This window comes from Mastomys coucha, unplaced genomic scaffold, assembly GCF_008632895.1.
Source record: "Mastomys coucha isolate ucsf_1 unplaced genomic scaffold, UCSF_Mcou_1 pScaffold21, whole genome shotgun sequence".
Lineage (NCBI taxonomy): Eukaryota > Metazoa > Chordata > Mammalia > Rodentia > Muridae > Mastomys > Mastomys coucha.
Window position 1 is genome coordinate 156,343,850 of NW_022196904.1, and position 13,643 is coordinate 156,357,492.

At 43.1% G+C, this 13,643-nt stretch overlaps 1 protein-coding gene across 2 annotated transcripts in view; it reads left to right on the top strand.

Moving 5' to 3' along the window:
* Nucleotides 1-13,643, top strand: part of Dock8 (dedicator of cytokinesis 8) — a 210,216-nt gene that overhangs the window by 48,154 nt on the left and 148,419 nt on the right. Inside the window, exon 2 of one of the 2 annotated variants that reach the window (XM_031389985.1) lies at nt 4,965-5,067. In XM_031389985.1, the coding sequence (XP_031245845.1) occupies nt 4,965-5,067 (103 nt within the window). Of the gene's footprint in view, nt 1-4,964; nt 5,068-6,046; nt 6,102-13,643 lie in introns of those variants that run through there. The other variant, XM_031389986.1, reaches the window with a different exon arrangement.

Consider the following 13,643-nt stretch of genomic DNA (forward strand, 5'->3'; position numbering starts at 1 on the left):
TTCTTTATTTACATTTCAAATGTTACCCCCTTTCCCAGTTCCTCCCCCCAGAAGCTCCCTATCCCATCCCCCATCTCCCTGCGTCTATGAGGGTGTTCCCCCACCTACCCACCCACTCCCGCCTCCCCACCCTGACATTCCCTTACACTGGGGCAACGAGCCTTCACAGGACCAAGGGCCTCTCCTCCCATTGATGTCTGACAAGGCCATCCTCTGCTACATATTTGGCTGGAGCCATGGGTCTCTCCATGTGTACTCTTTAGTGGGTGATTTAGTCAGCGGGAGCTCTGGGGGGGTCTGCTTGGTTGATATTGTTGTTCTTCCTATGGGATTGCAAACCCCTTTAGCTCCTTCAGTCCTTTCTCTAGCTCCTCCATTGGGGACCCTGTGATCAGTCCAATGGTTAGCTGAAAGCATCTGCCTCTATATGTCAGGCTCTGGCAGAATCTCTCAGGAGACAGCTATATCAGACTCCTGTCAGCAAGTACTTGTTGGCATCCACAATAGTGTCTGTGTTTGGTGATTGTATATGGGATGGATCCCCAAGTGGGGCAGTCTCTGGATGGCTTTTCCTTCAGTTTCTGCTCCATACTTTTTCTCTGTAACTCCTCCCATGGGTATTTTGCTCATCCTTCTAAGAAGGACCAAAGCATCCACACTTTGGTCTTTCTCCTTCTTCTTGAGCTTCATGTGGTCTGTGAATTGTACCTTGGGTATTCCAAGCCTTTGAGGTTAATATCCACTTATTTGTGAGTGCATGAGATGTGTGTTCTTTTGTGACTGGGTTACCTCACTCAGGATGATATTTTCTAGTTCCATCCATTTGCCTAAGAATTTTAGGAATCCATTGTTTTTAATAGCTGAGTAGTACTCTATTGTGTAAGTGTACCACATTTTTTGTATCCATTCCTCTGTTGAAGGACATCTGGGTTCTTTCCAGCTTCTGGCTATTATAAATAAGGCTGCTATGAAGATAGTAGAGCATGTGTCCTTGTTATATGTTGGAACATCTTTTGGGTATTTACCCAGGAGTGGTATAGCTGGGTCCTCAGGTAATACTATGTCCAATTTTCTGAGGAACTGCCAGACTGATTTCCAGAGTGGTTGTACCAGCTTTCAATCCCACCAATAATGGAAGAGTGTTCCTTTTTCTCCATGTCCTCACCAGCATCTGCTGTCACCTGAGTTTTTGATCTTAGCAATTCGGATTGTTGTGAGATAGACCTCAGGGTTGTTTTGATTTGCATTTCCCTGATGACTAAGGATGTTGAATATGTCTTAAGGTGCTTCTCAACTACTCGATATTCCTCACTTGAGAATTCTTTGTTTAGCGTTGTACCCTGTTTTTAAATAGGGTTATTTGATTCTCTGGAGTCTTATTTCCTGAGTTCTTTGTATATATGGATATTAGCCCTCTATTGGATGAAGGATTTTTAAAGATCTTTTCCCAATCTGTTGGTTGCTGTTTTGTCCTATTGATAGTGTTCTTTGCCTTACAGAAGCTTTGCAGTTTTATGAGGTCCCATTTGTCAATTCTTTGTTTATTTGTTTGTTTGTTTTGTTTTGTTTTTGGGTTTTTTTTTTGTTCTTTGTTTTTTTTCAAGACAGGGTTTCTCTGTATAGCCCTGGCTGTCCTGGAACTCACTCTGTAGACCAGGCTGGCCTCGAACTCAGAAACCTGCCTGCCTCTGCCTTCCAAGTGCTGGGATTAAAAGCATGTGCCACCACCACCCGGCTCCATTTGTCAATTCTTGATCAAAGATCAAGTGACCATAGGTGTGTGGGTTCATTTCCAGGTCTTCAGTTCTATTCCATTGATCTACCTGCCTGTCTCTCTACCAATACCATACAGTTTTTTATCACTATTACTCTGTAGTACACCTTGAGGTCAGGGATGGTGATTCCCTCAGAGGTTCTTTTATTGTTGAGAATAGTTTTCGCTATCCTGGGGTTTTTGTCAGACCTTCAAAGAAGACCTAATACCAATACCCTTCAAACTCTTCTACAAAATAGAAAGAGAAGGAACACTATCCAATTTATTCTATGAAGACACAATTACACTTATACCTAAACCATACGAAGACCTAACAAAGAAAGAGAACTTCAGACCAATTTCCCTTATGAATATCAATGCAAAAATACTCAATAAAATTCTTACAAACTGAATCCAAGAACAAATCAAAATGATCATCCATCATGATCAAGTAGGCTTCATCCTAGGTATGTAAGGATGGTTCAATATATGGAAATCCATCAACGTAATTCACTATATAAACAAACTCAAAACACACACACACATACACACACATGATCATTTCATTAGATACTGATAGAATTCAACAACCCTTCATGGTAAAAGTCTTGGAAAGATCAGGAATTCAAGGCCCATACCTAAACATAGTAAAAGCAATATACAGCAAACCAGTAGCCAACATCAAACTAAATGGAGAGAAACTTGAAGCAATCCCACTAAAATCAGGAACTAGACAAAGTTGCCTACTCTTGCCCTATCTATTCAATACAGTACTGGAAGTCCTAGCCAGAGCAATTAGACAACAAAAGGCAGTCAAATGGATACAAATTGGAAAGGAAGAAGTCAAAATATCACTATTTGCAAATGATATGATAGTATACTTAAGTGACCCAAAAAATTCCACCAGAGAATTCCTAATCCTGATAAGCAACTTCAGCAAAGTGGCTGGATATAAAGTTAACTCAAACAAATCAGTGGCCTTCCTCTATTCAAAGGATAAACAGGCTAAGAAAGAGATTAGGGAAACAACACCTTCACAATGGTCACAAATAATATAAAATACCTTGGTGTGACCCTAACCAAGCAAGTGAAAGATCTGTATGATAAGAACTTCAAGTGTCTGAAGAAAGAAATTGAAGATCTCAGAAGATGGAAAGATCTCCCATGCTCATGGATTGACAGGATTAATATAGTAAAAAATGGCCATCTTGCTAAAAGCAATCTACAGATTGAAAGCAATCTCTATCAAAATTCCAACTCAATTCTTCATAGAATTAGAAAGAGCAATTCGCAAATTCATTTGGAATGGCTTCTGTCTTAATATGAGTCCCTGCAGTGTGAACACATGTTACATTAATATTAATGCAAGGTAACTTTGGTTTGAGACAATCTAATCTGATTTTTTGAACTGGTGATGTTACAATTTCTGATTAATATCAGTTTCTGATTAAAATTACACAGAGACAAAACCTGAATCCCCCCACTTTTATTCTAAACTAGGTAATTTCTGCATTCAACCTTATTTTGTACTGACACTTGTAACTTTTACCTAGATCCTCCACAGCTTAGACACAGTGCCTATACCTCACGTGTATTTAATGTGCACAACCTAGTGGCTTCTAATGTAGTCAGAACTGCTGACCTATCAACACAACTTTAGAACATTTTCATCTCTTTAAAAAGAAACCCTGCTCAGAGGCATTTTCCATTACTCTGTGATCCCATTTACACTTTTCAACTACTAATTTACATTCTGGTCTGTAGATTTTACTAATCTAGAAAATTCATATGGAGAATACCTATGTGGCCTTTGGATTTAGTTTGTTCCCCTTTGGATGATGCTCTTGGGATTCTCCCAAATAGTACCATATAGCATACTTGGTTCCCTTTTTGCTGAGTTGTTTTTTTTTCATTTTATGGTAGATTACTTTTTGTACATCCATCAACTGATGAACATTTGTGTTGTTTTCATGTTTAGACTCTTAAGAGTAATGCTGGGGGGTTTTGTTGGTTGGTTGGTTGGTTGGTTGGGTTTTGGTTTTGTTTTATTTTGTTTTGTTGTTGGTTTTGTTTTTGTTCTCGTTTTTCGGGGTTCTTGTTTGTTTTGTTTTGTTTTGTTTGCTTTTTGTGTAGCCCTGGCTGTCCTGGAACTCACTATGTAGACCAGGCTGGCCTCAAGTTCAGAGATCTACCTGCCTCTGCCTCCCAAGTGCTGAGTTTAAGGACACATGTCACCACTTACAACAAGCTGTTGTGGTTTTTCGTGATAATACTGTTCTGAATGCTCGTGTTTTTAAGTTTTATGTGCACATTTGTTTTCATTTCTCATGGAGGTGTAGCTATCAGTGGGTTTTGATACATATCATATATATATATATATATACACATACATACATACATACATACATACATACATGCATGCATACATACACACACATGCTAAGCTTCCTGAGGAACTGGCAGGTTGTTTCTGGAGAGAACTATACTATTTGTATCCTTACCAACAATGCATGCATGTGCTTCTCTATCACCTGGCAGCACTTGTGACTGACAGTCTAGTGCTCTGTTATGGCCATTGTACTAAATTTGAAGAGGCATGCTATTATGATCTGCTATACGTTTCTCTAATGACTTATAGAATATAATAGAGTGCTCACTCCTAACACTGTTTTCCTTTACTGTTAAATAAAGACAATGCTCTCAGAACTTAAGGACAGTTCCTACTATCCTGGCTGCTGCCCCTTTCTGTGGAGTTCTGTGCTTCACCAGACCTAGTACAAGGGCCAGCAAGAGTCTGAATGCATGCCAGGCAGTCTCTTCTTCCTCATGCTGAATGCTACAAGGCTGACCTGATGATAGGCCTGCCTTAGTTTATGTGTCTACCTCATGGCCCATATTTCTGCCTAAGCAGTGCACAGATGAGCAGGGGCATTTTGAAAGAAAATGATGCTTTTGTGGAGAGAGAAGTGATGAGCACAGGTAGCAATCTCCTGCCCATCTCTGTGCATTACACAGAAGGCTGGGAACCAAATAACCATGCCCTGTACGTTGTCATGATGAACATTTAAGTCTTAATTATTTATAGCTCCATAGTTCATGGAAGTATTTCAGTCAGCTCTGCTCACAACTCAGCCAAGAACTGCATTGTAATTGTAGTGTGTTGGGTTAGTTTAAATAATCACATCATGGAGATTTCTTTTTCTAATTCTAGGTATTCATCATCAGAAATAAGGAAGCAGTTTACGCTCCCACCCAACTTGGGACAGTACCATCGGCACAGCATCGGCACATCTGGTTTCCCCTCTCTTCAGCTAGTAAGTGTGCATTACAGGGTTGGTTGCTCAGTGGTCTCAGACTGAAGTACCCAGCATCTACCCCTCCCTCCACTAGCTTTAGCTCATGTTGCAGCTAGCATTCTCTGCCCACTACTCTGTAACTCTGCTTGCCGTCAGATGTCAGACATCTCCCTCTGGTGTGAGTAGAATGAGATAGCCCAGAACTGTGGTTCTGATGTTCTCTACTTAGGGGGGCTTGCAGGCTACCCCAAACCATTTCCTATGTGGGAAGACGAGGCAGCCTAGAAAGTAAGCACGATTTCTTAGCATATTTGGTTAGAATTTTTTAATTGAAAAATCTCAGAAGCTCGAGATACAAATCTTTCTTATGGGATAATTCCCTTGGAAGTAAATTTATATACTATGAAATTTATCAATTTTAGGATCACAGTTTTGTGAATATGGGCAATTTATGAGTCACTTAATCTCTTCCCAGACAGAGTCTAGAGCACTTCCCCTCCCACCCTTTTGCATCCCCTCGTTCCCATCCCAGGAGGTCTCTGAGCCTCTCTGTGGTTGTAGATGGCCCTGCCTGGAACTTCACACCAGTGAAATCATTCACATGGGAGAGCAAATAAGAGTTTTACAACATAATATCCCCTTTCAAGGTACCTACAGTTTGACTTTAATCAACTGGGGAGTGTGGAGTGTTTGTTACGTTATTTGGCTAATAACATGTGTATCATGTTATTTAAGGCCTGAAGACCAGATGTGTGTCAGGTGAGGCCAAACTGTCTTAAAATGAGACTAACCCAGAAGTGGGTGCCGCTTCCTTTGAGAGAGCAGAGTCTGCTCTGCCCTCACTTCCTCAAACAGCACAGCCAACAGCCGTGCTCTCTGGCTGATCTAGTGGTTATCTTGAGAAGGTTAGGTTATTTTTTTTTTCTTTGTTTCTAGTTATTACTTCAAAGCCACTTCTGCTCTTAGAAATTTTGTAACCTTCCCCTGTTTCCTGTAGCCGCCATTTTGTCGCCTGTGCCAGTTTCCCCACCGTGTTAACTGTGCATCCTCAGGTATGTTTTACCGGAGCAATTGTGGTTATTTCAGGATAGCTTATGGGTTGTGTCATTGATGAGACAGTACTTAAACAAGCATGTAGCACCTTCACTGCGAGAGGCTACCTTTTAGATGTCTTGTGAGAGGCATCTTTTGGAGTGCCCTGGTTAGGACTTTGGAGCCTTCAGGCCTCCCTTTTTTTTTGTCTTTTCCTGCTTGCTTCAGGGTAGGTTAAAAAGCACAGCAAGTGCATGGTGCCCGTGTTCTCGGAGTAAGTAAACCGAGACATGTTACATATAAGCTTGGCTGAGTGATTTCTGATTCAGGTTGTATTTCAAAATGTGCACGATTTGGTCGAAACGTGATTGGATGTGCTTTTAAATTTTAAACAGTGTGGGGAGCTTTGGTACTTGCCTTCAAAAAGTGTTAAGAGGAGAGCTCTCTGTAGCAGCTGCAGGAGAGGAGTGTGGACAGTAAAGAGGTTTTCAAGGAGGATTAACCCCTTCTCTCCCAAGCAGCCTTTGTGATAATATCATAGACTTGAGAAGTCCTGTTAAATATTTGCAAGTATCCCTTCGGAAGTTGGCTGTCTCCTTAGACAAAGGCTTAGACTTTGACAAAAGTGAATTTTGACGAGTCACTCCAGTAGCTGGGAAGTTAAATTGACAAAGTGGCTTAGCTGTCTGTGTCGTAACTAACAGAAGGTACAAAGGGAGCCGGAAGGTTAAAATGCTTGCTACACGGAACCACGTCTCCAGCTGCCAGCATTCAATCCTGGTCCTGGTTATGTATGAATGTTCCTCATGATGCTTATCCCTGCTTGTCCTGTGTGCATTCCCTGACTCTCCCTTCCAGCTTCAGCACAATCTTGCCTCTGTTTCTTCTACCAATGGGAGTCAAGATGCCTGATCTGCCTTCTAAAAATCTCATGCTCTGTTTAGAACAGCCCAGTGCCTTGGCCTTGGCTATTCTCCTGTGATGGTGTGGGAATGTGTGGCTCTGCCTCCTCTCTAGTCACCTTCTCAGACAAGGCTCCCAGGAGAAATCAGCAAGTTACAAGGTGATTTCCCTTTTCCTTGAGACTGTTTTCTTTCCTAAATAGTGGACCATTTCAGTGAGAGTCCCTTTTAGCAAGGCACAGGAGTGACTTAGAAGGAAAAGACTCTCAACCTGCCAGAGCTTTAGAAAATATCTTAAGTCAGAGGCTGCAGTGTAGACTGCTAGTTGCATTACTTTGGCTAATTAAAAAAAATAAGAATGTGCATTTTTGACTATTTGTTTTGCTTTAAGTAATATAATCATTTCTATAACCTCATACAAATGATTGCTTAAAATATATATCTTGAAGTTGAAGTCCAGGCGTTTAAAACCACTCATCAAGAGGTCGTTGCCATTTGTAAGAGTAAAGAGTTTGGGGTCAGCTGAACCTAAGGTAGAAGGTGGTTGTCACTTATTGTCTGTATAACCTGAGAGAAGTCACTTAACGTCTTTGAAGATTTCAGTTCCCTTTCCTGCAAACTGGCAGCTTATGTTACTTCTAGGGTCCATGTAGAATTCTATAGTAGCGTCTGTATAAATTGTGGGTGATATTGTTGCCTTAGGCACTGGGCACTGTAGAGACTCTGTGGATCATTAAAGGTAAGTTTCTAGCTCAGGGAAGCTTTGTGATCTATTTGGGAAGACAAGTAATCCATAGGGCCCAAAAGTGATAGACATTCAGAAGAAAGATCCATAGTCTGATAGGAGGCAAAAGCTTGCTAGAGGAGCTGAGGAACCCCAGGAGACGGGTCTTCAGCCCTGGTGAACTGTTAGAGACACCTGGCTTCTTCTTATACTTCTAGCCACGACCCCTGCCGTACAGCGAGGTTAGAGCCAAAGCTGTTTTAACATTGCTGCAGGGTGTTGGCAGGTCCCCAGAGACACAGGTTGAGTGAGAGTCACCTAAAGATTCTTAGGGGCCTGGGAGAATTCCACATAGCAGAAGGTATATACAGAGAGGTGGTTTCTTTGGTCGCCCTGCATGCTCTGAACTGTAGATGTGCGGTAAGCAAGGACCACCTGCTACCCCTGTGGGTAATCCGCACAAAATACAGCTCTTCGTCAAATATCTAATAAGTGACTCGGAGGTAGTGCATTTGATAGTGTCTCCTCTTGTTTTATCAAGTTTTTCGGTTTTTGGTTTTTTGGGTTTGTTGTTGTTTTTTGGTTTTTTTTGTTGTTGTTGTTTTTTGTTTTTTTGAGACAGGGTTTCTCTGTATAGCCCTAGCTGGAACTTATTGTGTACACCAGGCTGGTCTCAAACTCAGAGATCCACCTACCTCTGCCTCCCAAGTGCTGGGATTAAAGGTGTGCACCACCACTGCCTGGCCAGTTTTTGTCTGCAATGCTAGCTATAAATGCCTGCTACGATGACTGTGTGTACAAATATTTTCAAAATAGATAAGCTAGTTTTTAAAAATATTTCATTTATTTTGTGTGTGAATTTGCACACATGTGCTACAGCATGCTAGTAGAGGTCAGAGTTCAACTTGCAGACGCTTGTCCTCTTCTACCATGTGGATTCTAGAGACTGAACTTAGGCTCATCAGGCTTGAGGCCAAGTTCCTTTACCTATTGAGCCACCTTACCAGCTCAATAAACTGCTTTTACATTTTACATGCTTTAATAAGAAGGAGATTTATCATTTAGAATGAGTTATCCAGGCATGATTGTGGACTGGGTCTGCCTGACACTCTTATCAGAAGCCTTTTAGAACAGATCCAGAGACAGGCCTCTGGCCATCCCATGTCGTGGCCTGAGATGTGAACCACCTTTGGCATTCTCTGCTGCCACTGTCATGGGAACAGGTTAACCAGAGATCTGGTGCCAGCTGTCTCTATAAGCAAGCAACTCTACACTTGATGCTTGTATTAAAAACAAAAACAAACACAACCAACCTATAAAATGTAAAGCTTTCCCGCTGGTTCTTAAAAGTGGAAAGTATAGGAAGTACATGAGTGAAAGGGTTGGCATCTGTCTGAGGAGAAAAGAAACAGCCTGATCATGACGGCTCTGGGGGGAGGTGAAGGATGTAAAAAGCCACACCCTGGGCACACACCTGAGCACCATGGCTACGGGACCTGTTTATGTGTCTAACATTCATGGCTTAGAGATGTCTCGTGCCCAAGAAGCATTCCTTCTTGTGCACACACTGGCTTCTGTTAACTACAGTACCCTTTTCTTTGCCAGCTAAGGGTGACTTGAGCGCTGACTCCCTAACTCCTGGCCTCCTTTGTGCTTCCGGTGCCATTGTTATTTATCACTTAATTTTTTTTCCCCAGAGTTGGCTGTACTGTGTTGTTGATTGTACAGGAGGGACATGGCAAAAAATGCAGCTCTCAGTGGAGTTTCCATACACATTCACAGTGCAGATGAAATAGAAGGAAGGGCAGGCATTCTGCATGAAGAGCGGCAGTGGCTTGGTTATGGTCACTGTACCCAGGGATGGGAAACAGGCCAGGGAGATGGCTCAGTGTGGAAAGTGTGTACTACTCAAGCATGAGATCCTGAGTTTAATCCCCACAACCCTCATAAAAAGCCAAGTGTGCTGGCACCTACTTACAATCGCAGCACCAGGAAGGTGGAGACAGGAGCATTCCTGGAGCACACTGGCTAGCCAGCCTAATCTAACAGCCCTATGTCCCAGGGAGAGTCCCTGCCTCCAAAACCAAGACAGATGGCTTCTGAGGAAAACCTCAGGCTGACACGTGTGTACACTTGTCATGTGTACACGCATATTTGACTCATTAAAAACCAGATTGGTGGTCATGGTACCATCTCAGCAGCTACAGTGATATCAGTGGAAGATTTCTGTTGCTGGAGGCAGGGAAGCAAGCCTCTTTTAGGTCACAAAGTACTTTGAAATCACTGAAGGCAGAGGAAACTTTTTTCTGCCTTTAGCTTTGCTAAGTGTAGAGTGGTGACTATCTGTTTTTTGTTTTGTTTTGTTTTGTTTTGTTGTTGTTGTTTTCATTGAGGAGATGTTTACTGGGTCTTAGTACATACCTGCCAATGCTGTGAGAGCTATGGATAACAGGCGTGAATATAACAAAGGGTGCATCCTTTGTTCTTGTGGAACATTTTAGAGTAGGAGATGTGTGTAAACAAATGAATGTCAGCTGTGATGAAGGCAGGAAGGGTTACAAAGAATCCAACAGGCAGAGGGAACAGTGACACAGATGAGACGCTGTTGTAGGCAGGGTGGCTTTTGGGGGCCTCTGTCTGGAATGGCGATACCCAGGAAGTGCTCAGCATGAGCCTGACAGCTTGCCAGAAGAAGGTGTTCCAGGCAGAAGAACCAGTGTCCGGTCGCTAAGGCAAGAGTTTTTGGCATGCCCCAGACACAGCCAGGAAGCAGAGTGGGCAACAGGGGAGGCCATAGCTACAGCAGCATCGCCAAGCCATACCTGAGAACACAAAACATCCATTCTTCACGTAAGAAGAGGAAGTTGTGGGAGCACTGGGCTAGGCTAACCTGAAATCCGTGGAGCTGGTTGTCAGGGAGAAAGCTGAGCAGGCTGGAACCCCATGGCTGGAGTGAAGTTGATGTTCTACTTCCTGGCCATCAACACACACACACACACACACACACACACACACACATCTGAACAAAGATAATCTTTTTGAAATTGCTTTGGATCATGGCATTTAAAGTAGGGTCTTTTTGTTCTCTGCTGACTAAGAAAACAGAAGAGAAGAGAAAACAGAGTGGGCAAGGAAAGACTTGGACCCTTAAAAGCCAAAGAGCTAAAGAGCCAATGTAACTGCTACCTTACCTCACACTCGGACATCATTGCTCATGCAGTGCACTGCAGCTGTAACTCTTTAGTACTTGACAAATGTGTGTGTGTGTGCACACACATACTTGTGGGCACTGTGTATGCATTCATTTCTTCCTGTTTGTGTTGATTGCCTCCTGGTAAAACCTGCTCATGAGATTAAAGCTGTAGATATTCTAGAGAACAGACTCTTGGCTATTTGACTGTTTGATTCCCGGCTATTATTTGAACTTGCAAGAAGGAAAATGGCTTGGAGGTCTATCAAGTTAAGAGAACTTGGAGTCTGCACCCATCCCCACTGGCAAGACAAGTTTCTATCACACTAGAATGGGCCGACTCTTTACCGTATCAGTTTCCATATAGAAACAGGGAGAGAAGTTACCAAGTGCCAGCTGATGTGTTCTAGAGAGGCATGGTCTAGCAATGCTTCCATCCTACAGTTTGAGCTTACAGCCTGCACCACCCCTGGACTGTGTTCAGACATAAAGAACTTGAGTTTATTGTCTATTTGTGTGGATGTATGCTTGAGAAGGTTAAACATCATTATCGAATGGTTGATTAGAGAGTGGCCCCATGCCCCATGCTCTCTGTATCTTAGTACCAAATTCAGTAGAGGCTCAGTGAACAACTGCATATGATGGGTCAGACTGATCATCATCTGCTCCTGGTCTTGGTCCATCTGTCTTATAACAGTTAGCTTCAAGTTTCAGGAACATAGCTGGGTTTTATTTTAGCTAGTCTGGCCATTTTTTTGTTTTGTTTTGTTTTGTTTTGTTTTCAGTGCTCGGTGCTCATTCATTAAGCATAACTGTTTTACAATGCTTTTAAAGTGTATTTCATTACCAGTGCTTAAGTTCCTCATAATGCACTTAACACCTGTTATTCATTTATTTACTATTGTATCTGAGCATCCAATCCCCTGAGAAATTCTGAGCAGAACTTGTGGGAAGTTGTAAATGCAATTTTTACCTGTTCTGATTTCTGATGCACACTTAACCTTGTACTTCACTTATTTAAGAAATATTGATTCTCTGGAAGGCACATATAAGAGAAAAATAATCAAAATTATCGTGGTTAAGAACACAGCCTGACTATATTTGAATAGTTATTAAATCATCTGGAAATGAGGATAATTAACCTGCATATCCCACTGGCTTCCAGTGAGACTGATTGGGAAAGGCCCATGAGTACTGTGGTCCCTTCCTCAGTTGACTTCAGGCTACAGTCAGAACTGGGGGATACTTTCCTCCTGTCTTCTTGCCACCTGATGATCAAAGGGAGCTCTTCACTCTCAGTTCATCCTGTAGCCTGTCCTCCGCCTCCAATGCATCCTGCTCCTGTCCTCCGCCTCCAATGCATCCTGCTCCTGTCCTCTGCCTCCAATGCATCCTGCTCCTGTGCTCTGCCTCCAATGCATCCTGCTCCTGTCCTCTGCCTCCAATGCATCCTGCTGCAGTCCTCCACCTCCAATGCATCCTGCTGACAGCGAGCGCTGTATAAGTCAGCCACCTAAAAGAATCTGGGCCACAAGTAGGTAGTGGGTTTAGTCAGAGTTCCTTAGAGGAGCAGAGTTGGTAGAATAAATACCTATTTATTTAAGGGGGGTTGTTAAAACCCCTTACAGGCTAGTCTGGCTAGTCCAACAATGGCCGTCTTTTCACAGAAAGGCCAGTAATCCAGCAGTCGTTCAGTCCACAATGCTGGGTTCTCAACTGGTCTTTAATAACTTTGGAATCCCAAAGAAGCAGGTTCTAATTCAGATAAAGGAATGCCCCAGCAGCAGGACAGATGAACTTGGCAAAGAGAAGGAGTGCAAGCAGGTAAAAAAAAAAAAAGCTTCCTTCTTCCATGTCCTCTTCCGTGGGCTGCCACCAGAAGGTGTGGCCCAGCTTAGGGTGAGTCATACGACCTCAAATGATCTAGCTTTCCTATCTCAAATGATCCAATCAAGAAAAGCCTCTCACGGGTATGCCCTGCGGCTTGAGTTTTAGCTGATTCCAGACATAGTCCAGTTGACAATTAAGAGTTGCCATCACAGGTAGCTGTGTCTTCTCCCTCAGGAGTAAGTCTTTCCTGTCTTGGGAAAGGGACAGTGAAAGCCATAGTCACATTCTGGAATCCTTTTGCCCTTTGCCTCTTCATCAGCACTATTCCTCCACCCCAGCTTAAAGCCTGCTGGTATGTGGGCTCAAGGGGATGAAAAACCAGTTTTGTCAGCCCTTCCTCCAGGCAGGCCCTCCCGTAGGACAAGTCTGGAATCTGGGGCTTTTGTCTTGTGATGCGTTGGGGATTGTGCTCGCTTGGGCTGAGGCCACAGAGTCTGCTGTAAAGGAACACCTCAGAGGGCTGCAGCCTCTGTTTTACTGCTATTGTTATTTCTGCACCAATCTCCTTGATCGAAGTGGCTCTCCGCTACCTTAAGGCAGCGGTTCCTGGATCTTTGCATTCCAAGGGCTAGAAGGTGTATTTTGTGTAATAGGGGACTGGCAAAATGTTGCCTGTTCTTAATACTATCAACTGAAGAGCAACATCGTTTCAGTTACCCTGGGTTCTACCCTGGGTTTCTATCGGTTCTATTCCCTCCCCGCACCTCCCCGGGTTGAGGGGGAAAGGGGGTGGGCATGAAATGAAGACAGGACGCGACAGCTTTCCTCAGCAGATCTTCCAGGTTTTGCCCACCCAGATTCGGTCCTGTGAGTTTCTTCCCAACTAGTAGTAGTCTCAGCCTTAGAGGGGTTTAGC